Genomic DNA, 27,325 nt, shown 5'->3' with positions numbered 1-27,325 from the left:
TTGTCCTACACCCACATTCCCACATTCCCACACTCTGCACGCTGCACTGCAACGAACTCACCAGAGCCGCTGAGCATGGCGGTCAGGTACGAGTTTAAAGCAGATATCCAAACATCACGCTCCAGTCTCTGCTGGGGAAACAAAACAAACAAACTTTCTACCCTCAAGCACAACTTCCTCTAAGCCCCCCCCGACACACAGACTCCCACCAGAAGGGAACAGGGTCCCCCCCTTAAATCTCTTTGCCGAGCAGAGCAGAGCAACCCAAAATCCAATTAGAGCGGCCGGGTCCAGACCAGAGACCTCCCCAGTTCATCCCCTCCTCCTTCTTTACTGTATCAAGTCCTGACTCCCCCACTCTCATCCTCAATGTGACCCCCCCCCGCCCCCCCCCCCGCGCCCAGGCTTTATGGTCCCATCCCTTCATGCCTTCTCTCTGCCCCATCACGCCTTCCTCTATCAAACAGTGGGCACTTTGTTCAAATTCAGCAAAGGGAGAGAGACGGAGACTTCCTCCGCAGTCTCCTGCCCTGTTCTTCGGGTGGAGAGAGGTGAAGAGTTGTACACAGAGCAGAGTGTAACCTGCAGAATTATAACTGACTTGTGCTGTTGGTATCATGGTACTACTACTGGTTTCTCACTTTCGTCAAGAGCTTTTTTTTGTGTTTTTTGGGGGGGCGATTCTCCTGCTGGATGTGGTGGGAACGAAATGCGGTTGGTTCAGCAGGCAGCGCTCACCCACCACCCGCTCTGACTCTTTGATCGGTTTCATTAACTCTCACAAAGCCGGGCCGATCTTTCTCAGAGATGCAACGCAAGCTGGTCAAAAGTTGGCAATATAGAGAGCGATGCAGACAGTTGCTGGAGTTTTCTACTGTATGTCCATTAACACCCTGATTTTTTTTTTGCAAAAAACAAACAAAAAAAGATGTTACATTCTGTCACCTTGCGAAGTTGCTTGTGTATCATCTCTATTTCACTGAAACAAGACTGATTTCAGACCAGAAATCTACCCAAAAAGGTGAAGGGGGAAAAAAAAAACATGTATTTATTAAAATTCTTTATTATGTCAGTGAGAAACCCACATTTCTTTGAACTGCTCCATGAAATTTTGTGACTGTAAATTCCGTAATTAGTAATATAAATATTAGATAGCCGTTTTCTTTATTTCTCTAATGTTGCTTTACAGATTTATTTCATTGCAGAGCATCTGTCTCACCGACCAACACGTCCATGAAAACTATGAATCGACAGAAGCTCTAGTGAATGAGAAGTTATAGCACTACTCTGAATATTCTAATAAATCTACATTATGGAAGCACTACGTGACGCGTTCAATGATCTGGTTTCTTGTGTGTAACGGAGTGATGGGAGTGTTGTGTGTTATGTCAGACCTAAGAAACCCACAAAGGTGTTTTCATGAACACTGGAGGTGCGAGCTCCTGAAATCAAATAAAAACTTGAATGAGTGTCACTTATTTTACCGTACACTCTCTCCCTTTCCTTTAATGAGGCAGGTCTACAGCTCTCGGACCGTAACTGTTTCATCCTTTCAGCTTTCCCTGCAGACGACAAGAAAACAAATAAATGAGTGAATCTATAAAATAATATGTTAGATTTTAATTGAAAAAAAAAACAAAAAAAAACAAATAGACACGGGTGAACAACTTACATTAACTTAACATGACCAAAAGAGGAGACTACATGAAGGAACAAGATAAAATGGAGTGTGTCAGAGAAAACAACAATGGCAAGTGTCTTTTTCACTCACACGCACACAAACACAAACACACACACAAACACACACACAGCCGAGAACACTGAAAGGCCAAAAAGGCTTAAAAAGACATTTCGACTGAACACGTCTGATCGGCAGATAACCACTTTCTCTGCTTTATGGTTGTTTGGCTGTTAAAGACACTGTGTATAGCACAAGTAGCTGAGTCTAACTTTGTATGTGAGCAACATAATTCAAGGATGTATTTGGGAAAATTAGGTGAGCGATCACGTCCTTAAAGTTTTCATCATATTTAGTCCCAATTATACAACAGCACATTGATTTAGAGTTCTGCTTTTGAGGCACTCTCATTGTAAACTGTCGACGTGGCAAAATATTTGTACATCTCATCTTAGTAGCAAAGCAAGTCAGCATCTATTGAAATGACGATGAACTGGTTTCTCGGTTTGGCTTCTAGTCTTGCAGAATTTAAATTAAGAACAAATCAAGTCCGTCTGAACACAAACAGGTAAGTTAACTCTCTGCAATAGAACAACATATGAACAAACCACTGAGAAGAACTCTAAAGTTAAACTCCTTTCACTGAACGTGACTTGATTGTCCCAAAGTTTCCAGTCAGCATCTATGAATGAGGTTTATGGAGACGCAGCGCCACCTGCTGGTTAAATCGGTGAACATCAACAGCCGTCACAGCCCTCACGCCGAACCAGAAGCCGAACTTTTTTTTGTTTTTAATGCATAATGAGAGGTGACATCTTCTCCCACCAGGCCGTGTCTCCAGTAATGCAACAAAAGAACCAAATAAAATCAGCAAATTAAACAAATCTCTAGACTACGTTACAGAAAAAATGTTTTGGTGACAAATGGTTTCTCCAAGACAATGACAATATGATGGCTTAGTAAATCCTCAGTAGAATAACCATTAGTTCATCTATTTGTTAACCAACTCCCTGAACACTGCTCCATTTACACAATTTAAAATGAAATGAGTCAAACCTGGGTCACATTATGCTAAAATAAGATTTGTCTTCTTCTGTAAATTTAAATTTAATGTCCTCACAGACAATTATGGTGTGAGCATGAGAAATGTACTGGGTGAAATCTTCAAAGTGATATTTCACTTTGGTGCAGCATTTATTACCTCATGTATACTTGTGATCTACCAGTCAACCAAATACTGACTGTGCCAAGAGTCCGTGTGCTGCATGTGTCATTTGTTTATGTTTAAAAAGGTACTTCTGAAAAAGGAAAAAGCACAGTGTGTCAGAAACACAGCCGAAACGTCCGTGTTGAGTGTGTACAAATCACACACCAGGGGCAGCTGAACACAGTCACTTAAATGTTGTACCAATGTGAAATATGCACTTTTAGTTCTGAGCGGACTGGTTTGGTTGGTTTGCGCCATATTCCCTTTATCATTAAAAAAAACAAACAAAAATAAAACCATAAATACATGCAGAGACACTGAGACAATAATTGCCACCATTTCAACAACAGTGGCCCAGACACCATCACAAAAGTAGGACTAGCTCCTCTCCTGTCACCACTTCCTGTCTGCCTCCCTCATAACTCCATCACTGAAGCGAGGGGGTTCCTCTGACCGAGCTGTGGGCTGACATTACCCTCGAGTGCTCTCTAACAATTCCCACATAGTTTCCCAAATGTGACATTTAGTGGGGGGAAACTGAGACTCGGAGAAGAACACATTGTTGTCTGAACTACAAAACACAGGCAGTGTTTTTTCAAGGCTCTGGTTTCCCACAAAAATCCTGCTTTCTATTCTTCGCATTTTGCTTTTAGACTCCCCATTTCTGAGGAGTCTTAAACTCTGTCGCTCCTCAGTTAAGGTTTCTCAGGACAAAGAAAAGGAAGACAAGCTTTAACGCTAGCTTGAAGCTGCAGGTCAGAACAGATGGTACAGCTCACATGACACAACGTCGAGGCATCAGCTGCTCGACACGAGAGTCAAATCTCTGATTCTGCCTGGCCAAAATAACAACATTATCTCATCCTGCATCTTCTCGCTAGGTTTAAAGCTGAGGGGTTATGTAGTGATGCTTGAAGGACTGAAATGATTCTCCTTAAATAAGGCCACCTCTACGACAACAACAACACACATACAGTACATGTGAAAAAGGATGGTGGATTCAACAAGTGTTTTTTTTAGTACAAATGGAGTGCAATTTTTCTCAGAAGGCACAGTCTGGCGTCAATTGGCACGTTCGATCTCAGTTCAGTTCAGTTCAGTTCAGTTCAGCTGAGATTTGGCCTCTTGGGACCTGGTGTGGTACCAGGACCAGTTTGGACCAGTTTGATGCAGTTTATTTCTGTTGCTGCTGTTGCTGCTGCCTGAGGCTCTCCAGCAGGATCCGCTTGTGGCCGGGGTCGAGAACTCCCGCCTCCTCCAGGTCCTCCTCTGTGATATCACTGGAAAAACAAAACAAGACGTGAGAATCAAACGACAAGGTTTTTCATTTTCACCCACTAACACACGCAGCAGAGCAGGAACGTCAGCATGTCTGAGTGGATGTACCTGAGGAACTCCAGGTCGTCCCAGCCGTTGTGCAGAAGACCCTGCTCATACCTCTCCAGCCCCAGTCTCTGCAGCCACTCCCCCACCGAAGATTCCCCAACAGACAAAGACGAGCTACTGCTGCCCCAAAGTGCCTGCACAGGGGAAATGAAACACGGGATCAACCAGGAAACTGCTGTAGGAACATCTCAGCTCGTTACAGCTGCCACAGAACATAAGCCAACAATGTCACTAGACAGTAAAAGATACAATATGTTATTTTACTTCACCCCAAGAAGGAAGCATGAAAACTTTGATCAAATACAAGAGAAAAGAGATGCAGATACTATGGTAAAATCTTACAGATGGCTATACGAACAGCAGAGGCTTTATGTAAAATAATATGCTTCAACTTGTCACATCCAAGTTGAAGAGCACTTCTGTGTTTGTGAGAAAACGATCAAACACAAAAACTGGCCTGAAAGAAACTGCTTATAACAATCCAAAAAAGTCAAAACATCACTCCCAGCAGCTGCCAAAGCATTATTGCATTACATATAATAAAATACCCTTGATTGAGCCCCTGAACTGCTCACCTCCTCGGGCATGTCCTCTGCGATACTCTCTGTGATGGCATTTCTGGGTGGGAAGGTGCGGCAGGCGTCCAGACCTAAACCCATTGGTTGCCCTCTAAGAGGCGGCGGCGCAGAAGGAGCGCGTGGAGGCTGCCCAGGAAACTCACTCTCGCTCAGTGTCTTTGCCATCTGGAGCACAGAACACGACTGGTCGTCCAGCGCCCCTGGTCCACCACCACCACCACCACCACCTCCTCCTCCTCCTCCTCCTCCCCCTCCTCGTCTAAAACCCTCTCCGAGGGCCAGCGGGGTGGCAGGACTGGCTGCTGGGATCCTGACCTCTGCTAGGTCTGGGTAAAGAGGGCGAGCCTTGGGGAAGGGGGCCTCTGCTACCATCTCCAGGGCTCCCTTAGGGAGAGGAGGCGGGGGGAAGTCAGGAGGGGGTCGATTCAGTGTGCTTCCGACTGTTGTTCCGACACCACCGCCCTGCGCTCCTGCTACACAGGCCCCTCCATCGTCCTCTGAGGAGCCCTCTTCGCTAATGGCACGGACCGGGTGCCCCGTCATGGGTCTGCGTTGATGAGAAGGCCCTGAGGCCACATAGGGGGGTTTGGTTCGAGCTCCAGCTGAGGGAGGAGGGGCTTTAGCTACCTGAGGGTTTGCGGAGGTAGGAGATGGGAGAAGCTCTGGTGAAAGAGCAGCTGCAGACTGGTTGGGAACGCCCTCCAGGATGTAGTAGGCTGGATTATTGTAGCTGTTCTTGCTGATGGATGGATCACCGTCTGGTACATCCTGTTTAGGCCTTCACAATACACACAAGAACACAACAGGTGGTTGATGGTTTACGTTTTTATGTTTCATATTTTCTCTGCTCTATTAAACTTTCCACATCAAAAAAGTGTGTAAGTGGTTGTATTTTTTTATGTGGTTAACTTGAAGATTGTGTGTATTTGCTGGTGGAGTGTATAACGTTCATGAGTGTGTCTGTACCGTGCAGCTGTTTCCTCCTTGTTGCTCCTTTCCCCCTCCTCGCTGACCTTTCCCAGCTCTCCAAGCTGTTTACGAACCAGAGATGGCCTGCATCGAGAACACGTTACAACAAGTTAACCAGTGGGACAAAATAGAGAATTCAGAGAGGCGTCTCTGTGGACTTCCCTGGCACAAGGTGCATATCAGATTCAATATTGGTAAAAATAGAGAGTATCTGCACAGTAGATTAAAGCATCGAAAACGTAATTGGACTGAAAAAAAAAAAATTGCAACCATACATGCAGATACTCTTTAAAATCAAACGCAGAAAATAGAGTTGCATTTCAAAGGCTAAAGTTAAAATGAAAAAAAACAAGCTATATATATATGTGTGTGTGTGTGTGTGTGTTTGTGTTTGTGTTGCTGCTTCTGTCACGACACAGCCAGGGTAGAGAAATTGACAAATGAGACAGATTTTAACACATAGATGCATGTGTTCAAAATACTTTTGTTATCCCAAACTGAGCCATTTACTGGGGGTTATGGGGATATACTAGACAATGCACATATATACAGAGTAGGTAAACATGGTACATAGAATAATCTCCTCTGAAGAATGTATGCAAATTTGAAAACATTCAGCTTTTTATAGCATTGCTATACTATAAAACAACATCAAGTGCAAAATGAAAAGAGTAGAGTGTACTGACTTGACGTATTCATGTCCCACTCTGGATACCATAGTGGATTTCCCTTTAGGTCCGCCTGTCTCATCCTTGTCCACACTGATCCACTCTGAAATGCAACAATAAAATTGTGGTAAAATTAAAAGGTGTGTCCTACGTCAACCTGCATCATTTCAAAAGGATTGGTGTTTAACTCTCCTGCTGAAGTTCCCCGTCTGTCTGCACAGTGCACCAGACTATCACCACGCAGCTACATATAAAGTTCATTACCATAGAGTCTCTCCCTGGTTCCCATCCTTTCGGAGGGGACTCTGACCCTCATGGATCCCCTGATATTTCCTGTTTCCTCGCCACGGTGGGACAGGTAGGTGTGGAACTGCTGTGCTGTGCTGCCAATCATAGACTTCAGAGCCAATACACACTCTCCTGGCAGAGGAAAAACACACGTAGTTGTTTGTCAGACTCAAAGAAACAACATCAGTTTGTCAACCTGAAAGACTTGCATAGCCGTAGCACAAACATTTACACTCTCTTTATACCATAGGACTCATATCCATCCAGTGACTTCACTGTTAGCAGCAGATGTTGGTCCTGCAGGTACTCGATCTCTGAGAGGAGAGGTTTGAGCGTCGTTAGCTGCTTGTTGGACCAGCCCACACGCAGGAAGTTGACGTTGTCGCTGCTCTGACTGTCGTTCTCATAACTCTTCTTAAACTCTACAGACGAGAGACAGAGAGAGAAATGCAGGGCAGGGTGGATAGGAGAGAGGACAAAGGGAACGAGGAGGGAAGGAGAGAAGGAAGATGTTTCTATTGCATTTCATTCACAAAATTACATGGTGGACAGGAGGTGGGGATGCAGTGCGGGTCAAAAATGGATTCTAGCTTAAAGGTATACTGACTGCCTGAGATAGAGAGGGAGGGAGAAAGACACGAAAAGAAGAAACAGACACAATTTTATTACATCCACTTGGTGTTACAGAAGTCTGTGCTGTAACTCCGGGTGGATTTTGGTGGATGGATCATCTCACCTTCCAGACAAGTGGAGTAGAATTCGATGAAGAACTTGGTTCTGCTCGCCGTCTTCACTATGGCCTCAATGCTCTCAAACTCAATGTAAGCCTGCTCTGAGGACTTTGGCAGACCTACACAGGGACAGGGGTGGAGGAGGGGGGGGGGGGGGGTGGAGGAAGAGAACGAGAGAGAGAAAGATCTGAGAATGTGGCGCAGGATAGGAGAATAGCAATTTTCTTGTAAATGTGACATTTTGCTCAATGAAAGGTATACACAGAATGAATGAGCCAGGAACATAACACAGATCTTGAAAAATGAGTAACAGGCTGCTGTATTTGTTTCCCTCTGTTTAGCTCAACTCATTACCTATTTCTGGTCGAAAGAGGAAATAAACAAAGAAAAGTATTTTCTTAAGAATTTAAGTGAATCCACTTGTACCTTTCTTAGAGACAAACTGGGAGGTCACGCCCACCTCGTAGGTAGCAAACACAGGGGAATGGTCACTGGTCACTATATCATCTGTACAGCCTGAAAAAAGAGCACACGTTTAAGTCTCCTTATTGATCAATCATATTAATTGCCGTACAAGCCATATACAGAGGATTAAAAAGGACCTCAGCTACACTGAATTGAAACAAATGTGTGTTTTTATTGGTTTCACCATAGGAGTTGCAGACAATGTGTGTTTCTGGGTACGACTTCCACAGGATCCTGTCACACCAGGAGGGAACATTAGTCCTCATCTGGGACAGACAGAAAAGTAGAGGCAGAATTAATAGGACGACTCACAAAAAGAGGAAACAAAGTGGGTAAGTATTTGTCAGAAATGGCTGGGAGTAAGTCTGTCTGTGATGTTGTTCGAGTTAGCAAACATACCCCTGTGGCCTTCTGCTTCTGCCAGACATATGTGTCCCTTGAGCCACGTTCATAACGGTAGGTGGGTGGGAATGAGATCTCTTCCTCGGCTGCAAGCAAGCAGACACACATCCACTTGTTAGAACTTGTAGCAGGTGAGTGTAAAGGCGCAAAGTGTGGCATCTAATCAAATAAATAAATCTAATTAACACATTCATTTGAGATGAACTGATATAGACTGAAAGGCTGATTTTGAGTCTTCCAACATTTATCTTCAGTGGAGCAAAAAAAACCCAAAACAAAACGAAATCACACACAAGGAGGGGGAGTGCGGACAAGTAGCCAGATCCGGTGCAAATGGTGTTAATGAGAAATGTTGTGTTACTTTTGAGAAACAAGCAGAAACAATCCAAGTGATATGAGACAGAGGGTCACCATTATTTTACAATAAATATTTCCTATACTTGAATCTTTTTCATCTGGTCCTCATCACCTTTAAGTCTTCAGGTCTGCATATGATGACATTTCCTGGAGACCCTTTGGTGGTGATGTAACTAAAAAAATCCAGCAGTCTTGCTTGCACAACAGAAGTGGTGAGCAGGTGCTTTTGTGAGTCATCACTTTTGCTGTGTTGCCTTTGAAATCTTGTTTTAAGGAAAGTAACCTTCCGTCAATGTTGAGATATTTTAACTTTTTAAAACATAACCTGCTCTTACTAATGAACATCTCAGGAATATCTATTCCATTGTGCACAGGGAGAGAGGAGGTGAACAGTACTATAAGACAGAAGTCCGGTAGAAATACTAACCGAAGCGTAAAAAGACTTTGTTCTTCTCCCTCTCCAGGTTGAGCTGGTCCACCTTCAGCAGGGGGTCAAACTCCTTCCTGTTAATGTAGTTTAAAATCTCCTGCACACAGACACAAAAGAGACAGGACCACAAAATGAGGTGTCTGCTGTATTTCATCATTCTGTGTAAGTGTGTGTGCTTGTGTTTTGTTTCACCTGTATGTCCATATCCAGCCTGTAGTTGAGGTCTCCCAGCCAGAAGAGGTGTGTGAAGCGCAGTGAGATGTCAAAGGAGCTCAGCTGTTTGTCTCCTAGCGACAGCAGCCGCAGGATATCTAGGTAGTTCTGGTTCCTCCTGCAGGAGTCAAAGGTCTCATGTATCACAGGTAATAAGAGGTGAAAGAGTAGTGCGTGTTGTGTCTGCAATGCATTCTGAGACACTGTAAAAGTCTATCATCAAAAAGTACAATTTCAAGGCGAGACCCTGAAATAAAATAGCCACACATAATGTGTGTGTAGGACTGTTGTAGGTACCTGGCAATCTTCTCATTCCCTGATGTCAAGTGACAATTCACAAAGCCGAAAGATGTCCCGTTGAACATGAACGACACACCCACGGCTCCTTTGTTACCTAGGAAACCATCAAAACAAACATACAAACTAAATATATTACAGTAATTGACAAGCATTACTTTATAGGAAAAACTAAAGACCACACAGTCATTTTGATCCTGTTTTGATAATTAATCACACTAAAATGTCAAGACACACTGCTATGAAAATCTTTTAATCTTAGTTTGGGATAAAGAAGAATCTAGCATCACTCTCTTATTTTGAAAGTTTACAGAGCTTACATTAATGTCATGGCATTTTGATCATACAGACACCAGATGTTTTTTTCTTAATTTAAGTCACATTTTTAGTGTGAACACAAGAGTTGCACTAAAAGAATCTTAATTACCCCTTTAATTGGCCCTTTGTTAACAGAAACATTCAGCGTTTGATTGTGCTGTTATTCCATGGTTCATATTTTCCTCTAGATTTTGACCAGGAAGTAAAGTACGTGAAGGAAGAATAAAGACTGAATAATGAGTACTGTTGTTACCCAGTGTGTTGGCGATGCCCGTCTTGACACTGGACACCCCCACGTGGCTAATCCGGTTCTCATGTTCAGGTTTCACCAACACAGCAATTTTTATGTTCCACAGAGTCTGCACTGCAATCTACAACCAATAACAACAACAGACAATGAGGAACATGTAGTCATCGTTTCTGCACTCACACTAACAGCCCTGCCTTTCTTCATCTTCAGTTTCCAGCCATCTCAAAAACATCACCTCCACTTTTTCTTCCCCCTTAAACGGATTTGGTCAGCGTGAGCAAGCACAAATAAGACTAATGTAATCAAAGACTGTGATATTTAGCAAAATGGTCCTACATTTAAAATCTTTGTTTCTGCCTGCTTTCCTCACCGGTTTATAATCCAGTTCTGTCTGTTCTTTCAACATGGCACGCAGTGACTCCACCCACTCCCGCTCACATACAGAGTTTTCTTGGCTTCCAAACACATAGAGGTCATGAGGGATGGTGACCGTCATCTCGTCTAGAGTCTTTCCGAGGCCGCGACACAACACCCATGAGGCCACAGACTTAGGCGAAGGCACTGAGCCTACAGACAAAGACCAAAATGGTACATTCTCATCAGAAACACCAATGCCATGCTCTGGAAATACATGCAACATATGAAAATATAAGACAAGTCAGTATGTGTTGCTATTAACGTAGGTTGTGTTGAAAGGAAAAATTAATCTAAAGACACTAAAAATACTGTGTGTGTGTGTGTGTGTGTGTGTGTGTGTGTGTGTGTGTGTGTGTGTGTGTGTGTGTGTGTGTGTGTGTGTGTGTGTGTGTGCGCGCGCGTGTCTTACCCATATTCCAGGTGCCTATGAAGATGGAGATCATATCTGGCTCGTCTTGGTTGGAATGTTTGTTCTTCATCAGCTGCAGCAGCTGGCAAAATGCCTCCCGTTTCTGAAACACACGTCAGTGAGAGGAAGGTTGCCACAAAAAGGCATCTTGTGTTTTTCAGTAGCAGCACTTGAAAGCTGACTAACAATCAGTGTGTGTATATGTGCTTTCATTAAACCTTTCAACTGTTCTTAGCAGCTCTCGTTTTTACAACTCTTTTTGGTATTTTCCATCCATTCCATTCCATTAAAAAAATAAATATCTATGCAGAGTTGAGAATCTCATTACAGGAAGAGTCTCAGAAGAAACAGAATTCATAGAACTGTTTCATGTATGGGTATGTGCCACAAACCTTGGCCCTGTTAGTGTCCTTCGTCTGACTACGAATATACAAATAAAAGGGAAATGTGAGAGTATTTCCTTGTCAGTTTGAATATGAATGTGTATACCTCTGTAATGTTTGTAGGTCGGTGTCTTCCTTACATCTACAAATGTATGTTTGAGGCAGTATGTGAGTGTGCAAACCTTGGCACTAGCAAAGATGAAGTCTTTCCTCTGGCTCTTGTCCTTTTCCTTCTCGAAAACAATGCCCAGTTTATTCTGCACCCGCTGAGACTTGATCAGCTGACGGACTGAGACAGACAAAATAGGCAGACGGACAGGAGACAGAAGGTCAGAGATAGGAAGAGAGGGAAAGGCAGGGAGGAAAAGCAAAGGTCAAGGAATAGTTGAGAAGTAGGAAGTAAGGAAGGAGAAGTAGGAAGTAAGGAAGGAGAACAATGAAAAGGCATGAAAAATTTTAAGAAAAAAGTTGTCAAAGTTGCCGTTAAATCCTCATATACTTTTTAAAGTCTTTACCTCAACTAACTACTTCTAGGATATAAAACATTGACCATCAGGTAAAAGAGCAGAGGCCCTATTTTTTTTTTTCAGAATCAGAAACTGTTTATTGCCAAGTAACATACATTACAAGGAATTTGCTGTGGTCTGACACAGATTTAATGAATGTGGCTATTGTTTCGGCCGACATCTACAAGCTAAATTGATCACAAGATGAGATGCGTCACTATCTGGGAGGCTTACGCTTTATTAAACAGATTTCTGCTCAATCATTTCCTGGGGGAAACCCTGATTACTCATCTCACAGTTCAGAAAATACTGGTGTTATTGAGTATGGAGTGTTTGTGTAAGTCTCACTTTTGTCATGTGTGAAGGTGGTCCAGTCCTCTTGGCTGTCCTTCACCTTCTTCATCACTACCAGTCGTCCTCCCTCCACGTCCACAGACAGAGTGTACTTCTGACTCTTTCCTATCTTTGTCAGCTCTGCCAGGTAAACATCCAGCTTTACCTGAAGTGGATCAGAGGAGTATTAAAAACACACAAATATCAAAGCTTCACACCACCAGGGGTCTCCAAAGTGAAAGTAGAGCACTCTCTCCGTCTATTGCTCTCACATACAATACAAGCTTGCTGCTTCTATGACATTATGGAGAACAACAGTCACTAAAATGCAGCCAGCAAGAGGAGAAATCTGAAAACAAAAAGCAGGGATTTTGATGATCACACACTATGTCCTGATTCTCTCGATGGTAGTTTTAGAAGGAAGTTCACAAATTTCTGTTCATTGTATACTGCAAAAAATATTTTGACAGTTCTGCAACAAACTGGGCCTTTTGTGTTTGAATCCATAGGCCTCCATAGGAAAACGTACGACTCATAATTTCTCAGAATCAAATGGAAACCACAAGACAGAAATTGATTCTGACTTTGAGTCATATCACATAAAACTTAAATGGGGTCTGTTTGTTTGTCAGTGGGCCAATCAGGTGCCACATCTTAAACATATCTCCTCGTCGTAACAACATTTGTGTTCCTGTGCAACAGGAAGCTGCTGAAAGGAGGTCACCACAAAGGATGCACACTTGGCTGATAGTTAATATTTCAATTCGTTCATCTCTTGTTCCTTCTTGGTCTCACACTTTTCCCCATGTATTCCCAAGTTATGTTGTCGTTACTCTAATGATCAATATTACTCATTGTGTGTGATAAATACTATATTCTATGACAAAGCCGCTGGCGATACAACAGGAAATGCATTACAGACATTCCTTTGGTCTCACGTCAGCTCTGCTGCTGACAAACCTCCTGCAGTATGTTGAGGAATATATGACCTCACAGCCTGTTTCATGGTAATTCAGGTTCAGTCTGTCCTCTCAGAAACAAAACCATCATTCCTTTATCATAGCATTTAATTAATCAAATCTGGAGGTGAATGAAATCAGCACAATTAAAATTCTCATAACAGGACATATGAAAGATTTAAGATTTTGATTATAAGGTGCATGCCTAAATTGATAGTAAGAGTAAAGTAGAGCTTGAATATCCCATAGGGACAATTATGTCTTGGAGTGTCTTGATAAGTATCTGACACTCAGAGGGAGGAGTTCAACAGTTTGATGGCCACAGGCAGTTCACTTTGATAACTGCTAAAATGCAGATATTTCACCCCTCCCTGATTAAATATAGCTTAAAAAGTACTTTCAGTTTTTAGTTGATGCACTTCCAGGAAAGGCCAAAAGCTAGAAACAGATGACATCATCACTACCACCTTAAAACTGACCTCATATCACCCTGCAGAGAGACAACCACGAATAAATTGTGTGTGTGTTTGTGGGTGGTGTGTGTGTGTGTGTGTGTGTGTGTGTGTGTGTGTGTGCGTGGATGTACATGTGTACCTCGAAGGCCTGAACAGGGATTGCTTTGCTGTGACGCATGGAGAGAGGAGGAAGGGAGCACGGAGAGGACAAACTCATGTCCTGGAGAGCTTTCAGAGCCTGAGGGGACAAAGAGAAAGAAGGGGGAGCCATGAGGAGAAATAATTAAAAGAAAGAACACAAAAAACATGAGAGGGAAAAAGGAATGCGAGGACACAAAAACACACACACACACAAAGGAAAAGACACAAATAGATAAAAGTTATTGTTTTCAGCTTCAGTGTTGTCAAAAAGGAAACACTTTCCCATTTCCTGGATATGATCTAACAGGAGCAGAGAAGGCGGAGCCAGTGACATCACATGGGTCAAGACATGTAGCTTGATTGCACTGAGGCCATTTCCTTCCCAGGCAGCTAAAGCCCCTACTTACAAATTAAGTCCAAGTGGAAATGGTATGACCTGCTAACAAGGCAGAGCTGCTCAAACTGTACTTGGGATAAGGGATAAAAGCAAAAAGTCTAATTGGTGAGGTTTACTGTGCTAGAAAATGACAAATGATGCATGATAAAAACAACTTTAAATACTTCCCTGTTATGAGCTACATGGCACACCCTCTCCACCTGGCTTTCATAGTATTACAACTTATGCAAATTTTTAACTGGTTGTTTCAACAAATTGACAAACGGCTGCTCTGTCCAAAAATGTCACAAAATCTGTGTGGCTTCACACACACACACACACACACACACACACACACACACACACGCCCACACACACACAAGCCTGGAGTCTTCATACTGGGCTACACATAGCAGCCAGCAGGCCTTCTGGACAGATGATCCATCATATGGGGAGGGTTATCTAAACTAACCACCTCCAAACTGGCAGCTGTGTGTGTGTGTGTGTGTGTGTGTGTGTGTGCACGCACATGATTGAGAGGGAGCAGAAGTGATCATGTGTGAGGGTGCATGCCTACACATGACTGAACATATGTGTGTGTACCTTCTTCTCTATGGAGGACAGCAGGTCTTTGAGAATTGCTAGCTTGGTCACAAGGTTCTCCAACTCCTGGTCTCCACCCTGATTCACAGACTGATGGGAAGAAAAAAAACAAACAGTTAGAACTCATGTTGAAAAGAAGAACAGGATGTAAGGAAGACAGAAAAAAAACAAGTTTAGCTGCCTGCTGAGTAAAAGCTTCAAAGTTTGGGTTTTTAAAAGATAGGGATGCAACAACGTGGCTTTTATGGAGGAAGATTATCATTATGATTTAGTACATTTCCCACTGAAATTATGCATTTTCAAAATTCATTAAAATTGCACAGCAAACAGACATTTGCATAGTGTCTTAAAGATTGTTCTTAGGGGTGCATAACAGATCTACCCATGTGTACATAAATCAGTTTTTATCCAAACATAAAACTACATGTTAGTGTGTGTGTCCCACTATGTATTAAAACCAATAACTGTTCCCTCCAGTAAGATGAAGTCTCTCTCTCCCTGTTTTAGGAGAACTTGTTACTGAATCTCTGTCACTTATTCTAATTTGCTACTCTTTATACAAGGAGCTTAACTATTTAGCCAGGCTTAAACATAAGTGTTGATGTATCACTTAAGATCATTATGTCACATATGCCATCATCTGTGAAAGTGAATGAGTATTCCTGTGTGACACACATCATGTGCGAAGTGAGCCATACTGGAAGTGATTTTTTACAACCAATACAACAAATGTTGTAATTGGTAAAGAGAACAGAGAAGTGATTTGTAAGTGGTGGAACTTTTTGTCTGTAGTCTGGAGGAAGCAATTCTTATTGAGGTTTTAAAATGACAAACAGTTCATAAATACTGTCTCACAGCTTGGATATAAAATGCAGACCGCTTATATTCACATTTGATAATCTGGGTAATGCCCACAGATTGGTGGTGAGGAGTTAACACACACACACACACACACACACACACACACACACACACACACACACACACACACACACACACACACACACACACACACACACACACACACACACACACACACACACACACACACACACACACACACACACACACACACACACACACACACACACACACACACACACACACACACACACACGCGAAGAGGCAAAGATGGGTACCTGTTGGATCATCTTGGAGACCATGAAAGCACTCTGCTGATCAAAGACTTTAGACAGGATCTCGAGACCAGACAGAACCTTATCCACTTCCCTGTTTGGGGAAACAGAGACATCCACAACTTAGCTGTCTCAAAGCTTAAAAATCCTTCTCATGTCTTCCTCTTCATTTAGATCTATCTATAGGGAAACAGATATTTCCTATATTTATCTGCACAATGAATCACAGATGATTCAGTTATATTTGTTATTGTTTAATTCAAGTCTTAAATTCAAGTTTATTTATTATCACAATGTTTGAATGTGCAACATGTGCCATTGTGACCAAAACAAGAGATGAGTTGAGGGAGCAGGCAGCTCTGCGGGCTGTGAATCCTTACATACATAGTCAGCGTAGTGACAAGCACATATATAAAAGAACAGCTTTGTGTAGAATATGCAAGGATAATGTGTGTGTCTACAGATGTCCTTCTTACCCATTGAGGCGTTTGCAGGAGGCCACTAGTGTCTTGTTGAGGTGAGGCAGGGAGCAGGCTCCCTGTTTGACTGCCTCAAGGTCCAGAGCATAGCTACCCTTCAGGTACTCATGGGAGATGGTGCTCAGGCCGTTGGCTGCTGGAGCGCTAAAACAAATTCAAATAAAAGTCCAGTGAGTATTTATAACAATCTTCACTACATGCACATAACTCCACATCATAAGTACACAGATTACAGTACTAGCAAACTGCAAATAAAAACAGCATTATTGTGATTTGATGTTAGAAGTCCTGCATTGTCAGTGGCAGCTTTTGAAAGCTTTCTAGCACTGTTTGTTATATTGTTTGCTATATTCTTGTCTTTCTGTTGTTTGCCTGCTGTAACCCTGTCATGGACATTGTGGTGACCATATCTGCAAAGCACGTGTGTGAGTCTGTCAGCACTGCATCTGTGCAGTCAGGATTTTTGGAATCACACACTTCCTCTAAAACAGAGAGCTGACTTACCCTACCACCCACAGACACAGACACACAAAACACACACTCACTTAATCAAGTGAGCCACCAGGATGCCCCCAGGCCCCCTGCACACCGGCCGAACAACTACACTTCTACAGCTAGCAAAGAATTTGTATTATAGACTTTAACATGGCACCATTTCTTTCTGAACTGAACATAAAAACTGTCTAGTCAAGAAAGGAAAGTAGCTTTCTTGTTTAGTTTTACAGAAATAAGGAACAATACCTCCTGTGTTGTTCTTAGTAGAAACACTGCTGACAGATTTTTGTTTTTCTGCCCATTCACCACTTTTAATATGGCCAATAAAACACCTTTTGGTGTAACCTCTGCAACCAAAACTTTACATCTGCAAATGTCTGCATTTACAATCCTTTAATATGGTCCACACTGTGGCTTACAAGTAAGCAAAGTACATTTTCATACACCAAGCCTTATTTTTAACATGCAACGTCTACAAACCAGCAGATTGTTAAAGTGTCGAGTATAAATGAAAAGTTGATGTGTTGTTCCTTCACTGTTTCTGATCTATGATGTATTTTGTGCTCAGGAATTAGGAAAATTTAATGAATGATATGTAAAAAATGTCACGACTGATTTCCATGGCCAATTTTACGCTTCTTTCCATGACAACTTGACAAATGAGGACCACTGTGACAGAAAGGAGGATTTCACCTACAGAGGACACTGTGACGAAGGTTACTGCAACACACTCATTTTTGGTACTTCATTCATTGGGAAAATTCTACCTTTAGTTAGTTGGTTATATCTTGAAAAAACATAAGTAACTTTTACCTGCAACAGGAATTGTACGAACGAAGGCACTGACTTTTGTTCATTAATATACTATGCACAGATCAGAGTAACATGCACGCACACACAAATTACAGCTCCCACTTCATCAAAGCCTTCCATCATCTGTGACCGATGTGGTTTTCAACAGGATGTGGCTTTCCTTCATTGCGCAGACAGAGGAGGGCACACAGGCAGAGCGGAAGATATTAATATATATGTGTGTGTGTGTGTGTGTGTGCTAATGAATATGAATGTGAGTGTGTGTTTGTTATGTTTGATATCAATATGTAACAACGTGTAGAAACAGTACTGACTGAGGAACAGTGTGTGTGTGTATTTGTTTGCTTGTTCATATAATCAATGATACCTCTGCTTACTATTTTTTATCAACAGCGCTGACTTATGACGTAATCACATTCACAATGAAGCAACATCCTTCCTCTGTGTGTGCATGTCGCGGCTGTGTGCTTGTGTGTGTGCTTTCAAAATATAATTACATTTGAGTACTACATAGTTAACATGTTTGTTAAGAAGCCATGCAGGTAGTTTGTGATTTGATTCTCAGCGCTTACATACTATTATTGTGGACTGGACACAATAAAATGAGTCCTCATATAGACTTTGTACCTGTCTGTGGGTGTGTCTGGTCCAGGAGGAGTGGAGGTGGAGGCAGAGCGAGGGGGGAGGGGTGGCTTCTCATCCTCCCCATCTACCAATGACAGAAAAGGAGAGTTAACATGTGACAAAAAGGAGGCAATTAGTGAGTGTGCTTGTATGGGCTCTATAGATACCTGAATAGTCCCTGTCGTCGCTGACAGCTGTTTCCTCTCGGTCAACAGCGTAAAGCAGGGTAGTGACCAGACCTTGGCTGGGCTGCAGGTATAATGACACCAACTCTGGTAACGTCTTAAACCGCTTAGGCTGCACGCCCTGAGATGTCTGAGAGAAAGAGAGAGGAGGACAATCAGGGAGGGAAGAGACCGAGGAAAAGAAGGAAAGCTGTTTTCCATATGGTATGAACGTAACAATTACACCCAAACTCCTTGGCTACAAGTAGTCGTGTTATTAAAATCTCTGGTGGCCCCTATTGTTCCACATTTAATGTTGTGTAAGCAAATATGACCCGGTAGTCTAAATATAATTCAAACCAGGAAGAACTGTTTTGGTAAACATTGCTTCCAAATATATTCAGTTCCAGGAAGCAAAATTAGACTTTTAGACTCTCTTTAGCGTCACAGCAAAGAAAAAAAAATCATACAGCAGGGACACAGATGTCTGTGATGTGGCCACACGGATAGTCTGAAGCACTGTATTGTCATGTGTGTGAGACAGAGCGTGTGTGTGTGTGTAGGGCGGGTGGTGTTGGGGACTTCACAGCTGTTGGGCACAACGCACAAAGAGGCTGCTGTTGGTGTGTGTGTGTGTGTGTGTGTGTGTGTGTGTGTGTGTGTGTGTGTGTGTGTGTGTGTGTGTGTGTGTGTGTGTGTGTGAGTGAGAGAGCTCAGAGCCAACAAAAGCATATCTGCCTGCCAGCTGCTACTGAAGCAAATACAGTTTTTGCTGCACACATGCAAACACACTTGACCTCAGCAGAGTGTGTGTGTGTATGGGTGAGTGTGTGTGTCTTCTTAGTACCTGTACGGCCAGAAATCCTTCATCATCTGGGAGGATTCGGTATGTGTGGACATGCTTCTGAAACCTGCAGAGAAAGAAAGAAACAGAGAGTTATGAAGACAGAGCAGAGAAAGAGGAAGAGAGGACAGAGCGAGGAGAAGAAGTAGAGACAACTCTTGAGACTATTGTTTGACTCAACAAAAAATAACATTTCAAGTGTGACATTCGCACATACACTCTTGTACTTGACCTCAGTGGATAGGGGTGTGTGTATGCATGCATGAGAGTGAGGGGGGTTTAAACGCTTTAGACCGCTTCAACCTGTTGCTGTCTGTCACAGTTGTGAGCGGGCTTTATCCTTACAGTAGTATGATACAGTGGAGCAGAACAGAGTTGAACCTAGTGTTTGTACATAATAAAGAGACAGTACAAAATAAAGAAACAAAAAACAAACCCACCATAATTTCTGAGGCAGGGCAAAGATTAAAAGGAAAACTATCTGGTCCATTCGTGACTCTCCCAGAGTTTGTGGTCTGTCTCTTTCAGTCAACAACATTGTATCAAACTTCAAAGTCTGAATTGCCCCCCTCCCCCCCAACCAATCGCAGATCAATGCTCTGACATTGTGAATGCACAGCCGTGACTACACGCCTGCAGCCACAAGCTGGAGTTCAATGATGTTTTTTGTCTGTACTTCATGCCTGCTCAGTGGACCGGACACAAAATGTTCAATTTGCCAAGCAAATTTTGTGGTTTATGTCTGTTGGTGTGTGTACAGTATGTGTCTGTCACGGTTGTGCGTCTGTTTAGAAGTGTGGGTGTTGGGAGGGCAGCCTCTGCAAAACACTAAAGTAATGCTTTTACTTCTGCTTATACTGTGCTTATTTACAGTATGCGTGTGTGTGTGTGGGTGTGGGTGTGGGTGTGGGTGTGTGTGTGTGTGTGTGTATACACTGTATAAACTGAGGGAGGGATAAATCCATGTCAGGAATTCATCCTGCCCTGTCCACTCAGCTGTTTTTCCGGTCTTTCCAGGTCAGTGTCCCACAGGAACTAAAACATGGACTGGAGTGCAAGACAATTTTGTATAATCTAAATTATATCTATTTCTGTTAGACTTGAGCAACACTGTCCCATTTAGTTGAGCTTTTTTAATTGGTGATGTTACTCATACCTCTCTCAGACCGGCACAGTGACATGGAATAAACCAACAATTGTTGTCTGTGTGAATGGGTCGACACAGGTCATCAAACCTGAATTCATGATCTTGACCCTGACCAGGGTTCAACATGGCTCTGACGCCACTTGAAGTGTCAGACGATTCTTTTTTTGTACCAGTGCCTGACTGGCAATTTCCAACGGATTCCAGTGCATCTTGAAATTAATCATGATGTGTTTTAAATTTGCTCTCGCTGTGTTTTAACCTTCTGACTTTTTCCCTTATTGAGGGCAATTATGTTTTTACAGGCTGCTTATCGTCAATTCCTGCTGTAGTGGCTTTGATACCAAAACATAAAAGATGTCCATTTTTTTGTGTGCTTCTTTTTTTGGTATTCCTGCCATTATCTGGCAGCACACAGAGGAGAGGGGGGAAGACATGCAACAAAGGTCCTGGCACAGATCTGAACCCACAGCGTCAGAGTTAAATGATATGGGACGTAGCCAGCTAAACCACAAGGACATAGAAGACAGAAGTTCCCACGTTGTATTGATTTATAAACAGCACATTTATTACATTGTTGCCAATAATAGCTCCATATATCATGTCTCGAGCGACTTGATAAATATTTGCTCCTGCCTTTCAAGGTCCAGCAGTAAACACAGTGAGTGAGAGAGATGAACTGTTCCTTTTGTCTGCCTGGGCTCTGAAACCATATCCACATTTAATCCTGTCAAATTAAAAACACAATGCATTGTGGGTCAAGTGGCACAGAATCCATAGACAGAAGTCACTGCAGTGTACAGTAGTATGTGTGTGTGTGTGTGTGTGTGTGTGTGTGTGTGTGTGTGTGTGTGTGTGTGTGTGTGTGTGTGTGTGTTTGTCTTCCTGTTGGCAGCTGATGAGATTCTCTGCGGGTCTGTGGAGTAAATACTATTGTTTCAGTAGCAGCAAAGTTATAACGGGGGAGGGAGACGGAGAAGGAGAGAGAGGTTTATTATGGGATAGACATAGACCCAAATCATACAGTATATGTGTTTCTGTGTCTGTGTGTGTTGTCAACAATAGTTTGTGTTGAGGGTAATGACTGCCTCACTGACTCCCCATGTCCTGTTGGCTTAGAGTGCACCTCCTCTTCTTCTGTCTCATCCAGTGTCCACTGTTTCAACATGCAGCAGGTCAGTTTAGTCTCCGCATTGACTCTGCACAACACACTCCATTGACTGGCTATATAATAATTATTATCTATATAAAATTTGCTATATAATTCTTATGCTGCTTATTATTCAATATGTTATCTGTGCCTCACTTCTCTAGCCAATCACCTCATACTTGTGAGGAAGGATTTTTGGCTTTATGACAGTTAATACAAGGATGTGTAAAAGGGGCTTCACATCTAACATTTTCTACACTATGGCACATTTTCCTCACATTTAATATGTGATTACCAAAAACAAAACGCAAGGAAGAGACTGTAGCTATAAAAACAGCTATGAAAACAAGTAAAATGGCTAAAAAACATTACACATAACCAAATACATTGCTGTTTACCTGTAAAATGGCTATTAAAAGAAAAACACACATTAAAAAAAATTCCTAACCCACTAACTCCACAAGGCAATAATATATACACCCACTCACACATCTTCCTGGTGAGGAATGTTTTCACAGAAACTTTTAGGTTTCAAACACACGCAGAAACACCATGCCTGAACCCTGGCGTGTTTAGACGCGCTGCACTGATACTAAAGAACATCTTCCTGACAGGAAAAATAGGAAACAATTCAATATCTCTGCAGTTGTCACACTGATGCATACACACACAAACTTATCAAACACATTGCCTCACCCGATGCTTGGCACCTCCCTTGTTGGAATCTAAAAATGTGGCACTACAGCTGGAACAATTTTCTTGCTATCTCCTTAGCTAGCAAGCGGCTTTTCAAATATTGCAATGTTTAATCACACAGTGACTGTGAATGACAAAGCTTTAACATACTCACCATACTTTAACATACTTTATCTGCACCATAAGTAACACATCAATATCAAACACACTCGGCAGAAACCAATCAGCTGTAACTGTTGAGTTAAGCTGGTCAAAGTGGTCACTTCCCACAAAAGAGTGTTATCTTAAAACTTGCATGTAGACACAGAAAACACAAAGTCCGCAGACTGAAATGTACACTAAGAAGAAGTGAAAGGCAAAGGCCTGAAGACAAACTGGCACTGACCCACTGCTTTTGTAAAGTCAAAAACACAAACATTTTTTCCACTCATCTGTTCTCAGACAGCAGCAGAGTGGAAACACGTCCTAAACACACTGGTGTGGTGTCAAAGCCCTCAAAAAGGAAGTACACATGTCTGTATATGTAAGTCACAAAAAGCCATGTCTAGTAGCCATGTTCATTTTGGCACGTATGTGTTTTGTGTGCTGTGCAGGGACTTGGTGGAGGTCACTGAGCAAGCATCCATATTAAATCACCACATTGACGCAATTGCGAGCCAAGCCTCCACCGTGCCATCTTGAAATCCTCTAGACAAAGACAATGATTATTTCAGCTTGAAGAGGATCTCTCTTAACAAGTACAACTTATTAATTTACCAACACACATCTACAAGGCAAGCCTGTAATCAGCTGGCTTTACCTTGTTTACTTTAGTAGACAGTTTAGAAAGTTAAAGCATATAAGACAAAGGTGACAACATCAAGAAGACCTGGTATAGACCTCAGGCCTGAGCCTCCAACACGCCACACTGGAGCCATGACTAAAAACAGTGTGCTATTCAGCAGTCTGGAACGTTTTCACACTTTTGATGATTCAGATTTTACTTCCTGGAAATGCATTTATGCATTCAGTAAGATCAGCACAAGTTCACAAGAATGAGATTCGAATGCTTGACCATATCATCTTTTCCTCTACTGCTTCAAGAGTCGTTGGGAAATACTGAGTCATCCCTATTCTCAAAGACATAATTTATGAGGACAAGCAGCTTGTTTCTGTCATACTGACCTACCAACACTGGTCCACATGACCTGGGACTGGGTATGAACATTGGGCAATATTTTAACATTTACCGCTTTCATTGTTGGTATTGTGAAATGTTGTATACTGTGAACTATGATACATAATTTGACTGAGTATGGATGAAAACTAAAGTGTCAGCTGAAGACGACAGTTATGGTTTGACTTCCCTTTACCACAGATTCCAGTTGAATGAACATCAACTTGACATGTGATTTCCTAAGCTTTGCAGATATTACAAAATGTATACAATGCTATATGGAAATACTTTATAGTCAATATATATTATATTTTCTGTTTACAACGCCCATCTCTAGAGTGGTGTATGTGAAGTTTCAAATTCAAATAAAAAATGATTACAGTTATCATTGTTTTTTAATTCTGTGGGTACAAAGTTACACATATTGACCCTCTGAACAGAGAAAAGTGCCTGTCCCTAAGAGGGTTTTATTGAGAGGAAGCCCACAATTTACTCATACAAGCCCTCTGGTTATCAATAGGGTTGATTGATACATTGTCAATAACATTCACCACTGACACTGGTGCAATGTACCGAAAATTGGAACCACCTTTATTTCACCTATTCACAGATGTGTCTCCTTCTTTTTTACGGTTATCAATGTACATAATTAATGTCCAAATGACCATTGACCTTAGCCTGGATTGCTGAGTGAGTATTGAATGACAATAACTGTCATGAGCAAATCCCAGTATTGAACATCTGCCTTATATATACAGCTCTAAAATCACTGAAACGTAGTTATTTAAAAGCTGCATATATATGGTTAAATTGCTGTTTCTGTTGTTTTATATATTGCAATACACAGCGCAAATACCTAGATTTGCAATACCACCACTACTACTAATACCTATAATCACTAACAAGGAATGAAGGAAATGATGAGTGTAAAAGAAGAATGATGAAATTCACATTTGATGATTATAGCAGCTTCAGTCCATGTTGGTGCCATAATCCTGCTCCATGACTGCCATAAAGTACCCAGATAGCTAATCTGTCAGCTAATATTCAGAAAAATTAAGAGTATTCTATTATTATTGGTCATTTGGTTGAGAGTGACAATAAAAAGTCATGGTGACCATGTCATGTTACTGTGTTACTTTTTTGTATGTGGGGGCGAAACTTCTTGGTAAAAAGTGCCAACATAGTTTGTAAAGTACAGCTTGGCTAAAGCCTATCCACAAGCTTCAGGCATCATGAAGGAAACTTTCTGAGATGAAACAAAGTCCATGATGTGAAAGGTGAAAGGGTAGAGGAAGGGAGAGGTGGAGGCGGGTATGAATCCGGAAACGGATGATGCATGGATGTGAGGAATGTTGTTGCTCATAGAGTGACCTACTGAATTACTACTGCATCCAGCAAAGGATGAAAGATTAACATTGTCACCAGTGTTTATTAATCTCTCTAATCTTGTTTTTTTTTTTTGATAGGCCAATGGGTTGCAAACCTATTTTTTTGGCAGAGTGAAAGCACGTCTATATTCTAAGGTCAGACTGTAAAATAATCTATCCTGTAGTAGCGTCACCAATTACAAATATAGGTGCTAGTACATAGAGTATGTACTGCTGCTGGTGTGCGTGTACACACACAATGAACTCAGCGTGGGGTAAACTATCAGATAGGGGACGTAGGTTGAGTCAATGTCAGAGTATTGTGTCACATGGCATAGGCCTTTTATTTCCTGCATCTGCACAATCAGTAGTCTATGCATCTGTTTAACTTTGTGTGGGCACTGGGGATGCGTGTGAGTCACTTTGGTCATTTGTAAGTTTAACATCCCTTTTCCACGGTTCATCGGACTTTCCTGAGTCATTGTCAAGTATACACAACACTGGCAGTATTGTGTGAGGCTTGATCGTCTGCTCGTCAGGTACACAGAATATGGATACATGCTTGCTGAACATGGAGGTAATCAGTGGCAAAATCTCCCTTGTGTAAATGATGGTGGGCGTTTAATTACCTCTGTTAGCAAACACGATGCAATGCCCTCTAACTCCCTCTGAACAGAGGTCTATATAGCCCTGACATTCAGATGATTGTCATTTGATGATATACTGCGTATATAAGGACAGTATGTGTAAGTCCTCAGCTAAGCCAGCTGCTTCACCACTGCGCTGATCTTAAATGAGCCTCAATTTAAAACACCAGCAGGGCTTCACCAGCCCATAGATGCTTATATTTACCTCCAGCACCATTCAGTTTCTGTGCCCTGTAAAAACGGCGCTGCAGGCGACCACATCAGACACACGACCCGCAGGGACAGCCCTAAAGTTGTGTGCCATGCTGGAGTTTCGCCTGCTGGGCAGACAGACAGTCTCTCTCTCCCACTCACTGACTTCCAGGAGAAAGTAAACAAATGCGTATGGCTGAAACCTTGTTTAGCACTGGTATACGCAGGCTTCAACTACAATTTGATCTCATACAACAGCTAAGGATGCAGCTGCAGGAAAGTTTATGTACAACTTAGAAAGGTTTGTCAAGCTTGGCAGAGTAACAACAGCCCAGGCAGTGACTTTAACACAAAACCCAAGATTCCCTGAAGACATGTGCTAGTTAGCTATTAATTTAAAATACCATTTAAAGTAAAATGTTTGCAAAGTCATAACTTTTCCTGATAAACAAGGCAAAGCCAGGCCGCACACACAAATTAAGAGTTCACACAAGCTTCTTTTTTCTGCGATGAAGTTACTTACAGTACACACAAAGCGTAAGCCCCGTTGACACTCTCACTGTCCCGCACCAGGAAGCTGCCGTCTCTCCCGGCCCGGGCAAGCAGCTCCTCGGCCGCCGCTCGACTCAGGTCCCGGTGATACCACATCGGCGGTGCGGGCCCCAACGGAGAAACCCCACCACCACCACCCCCGGCCATGGCCACAGCCCTTCAAACCGGGTTCAACTCAAGCTGCTTCCAGACTTCTCCGAAAACCTCCCAGCTCTCCTCCAGACTAGAAAAATAATCCAGCGAGAGAGCCGTTGAGAGCCAAAAGAAAAAGTAAATTAGCTTAAACGTTATTCCGACGGTGGTTAAGAGGCGCGAGAGAACCGACGACGAGGCTACAAGTTTTACATTTGTTAAATTACGCTGCTTGTGGCTGTTTCCTCTGTTCCTGAAATGCTCACCACCCTCCTCTTTCGCTTCCCAGTCCCACGGAAATCAGGGTATGTAAATCCACACTGGAGACCGGGGAGCAACAGCGGGGACGACCCGCGTCAAAGCCGACATAGTGTCACTATAAAAGACTTCCTGTTAGAATTTTCAAAATAAAAAAGGCTGCTGACGAATTCACATCGAGGCGCTTTATTTCAGGGGGGAAAGTCTCCGACTGTTTGTTCCCGTTATATGTATCTCTAGCTAGTTTGACAGAGCTCTCTGGGAAGGAGCGATGGAGGGATAAAGAGATACTGGGATGGATAAATACAAAAAGAGAGAGGTGGACAGGAGGGATGGAGAGAAACAGAAGTAAAGGAATGGGGAAGTGGTAGAAAGTAACTACATTTACTCATCTACTATACAAATGAGGTACTTTCATTTTATGCGAATTTATACTTAATTTCCCTTACATTCAAATATAAATATCAGTACTATAGTACTTTTTACTCCACTACATTTATCTGACAGCTTTAGTTACTAGTTACTTTGCAGGTTTTACATACAAAACGCCTTGACCACCTATAACATTAAAATACTTTGTACACCTTAATGTATCTTTAATAATGAATATTCCAATAATATGATATATAAAATGACACTCTGAAAGGGGCCGTT

At 42.3% G+C, this 27,325-nt stretch overlaps 1 protein-coding gene across 1 annotated transcript; it reads right to left on the bottom strand.

The window, feature by feature from the left end:
• Nucleotides 1-3,922: 3,922 nt before the first annotated feature.
• inppl1a (inositol polyphosphate phosphatase-like 1a) lies at nucleotides 3,923-26,428 on the bottom strand. The gene is made up of 27 exons (XM_070905427.1): nucleotides 26,253-26,428; nucleotides 19,378-19,441; nucleotides 18,534-18,681; nucleotides 18,370-18,451; nucleotides 16,432-16,578; nucleotides 15,959-16,049; nucleotides 14,820-14,909; nucleotides 13,839-13,937; nucleotides 12,301-12,451; nucleotides 11,629-11,735; nucleotides 11,064-11,166; nucleotides 10,608-10,804; nucleotides 10,241-10,358; nucleotides 9,670-9,766; nucleotides 9,352-9,490; nucleotides 9,157-9,256; nucleotides 8,370-8,458; nucleotides 8,155-8,236; nucleotides 7,932-8,021; nucleotides 7,511-7,624; nucleotides 7,020-7,196; nucleotides 6,751-6,906; nucleotides 6,505-6,589; nucleotides 5,816-5,902; nucleotides 4,847-5,627; nucleotides 4,272-4,405; nucleotides 3,923-4,165 (listed from the first exon to the last, which is right to left on the bottom strand). The coding sequence occupies exons 1-27, from the start codon at nucleotides 26,426-26,428 to the stop codon at nucleotides 4,060-4,062; spliced, it is 3,810 nt and encodes a 1,269-aa protein (XP_070761528.1). The 3' UTR covers nucleotides 3,923-4,059.
• Between the last annotated feature and the right edge of the window lie 897 nt (nucleotides 26,429-27,325).

This window comes from Enoplosus armatus, chromosome 5 (genome assembly GCF_043641665.1).
Source record: "Enoplosus armatus isolate fEnoArm2 chromosome 5, fEnoArm2.hap1, whole genome shotgun sequence".
NCBI lineage: Eukaryota > Metazoa > Chordata > Actinopteri > Centrarchiformes > Enoplosidae > Enoplosus > Enoplosus armatus.
Note: the sequence above shows the minus strand (reverse complement) of the source record. Positions and strands in the feature narration are given on the sequence as shown.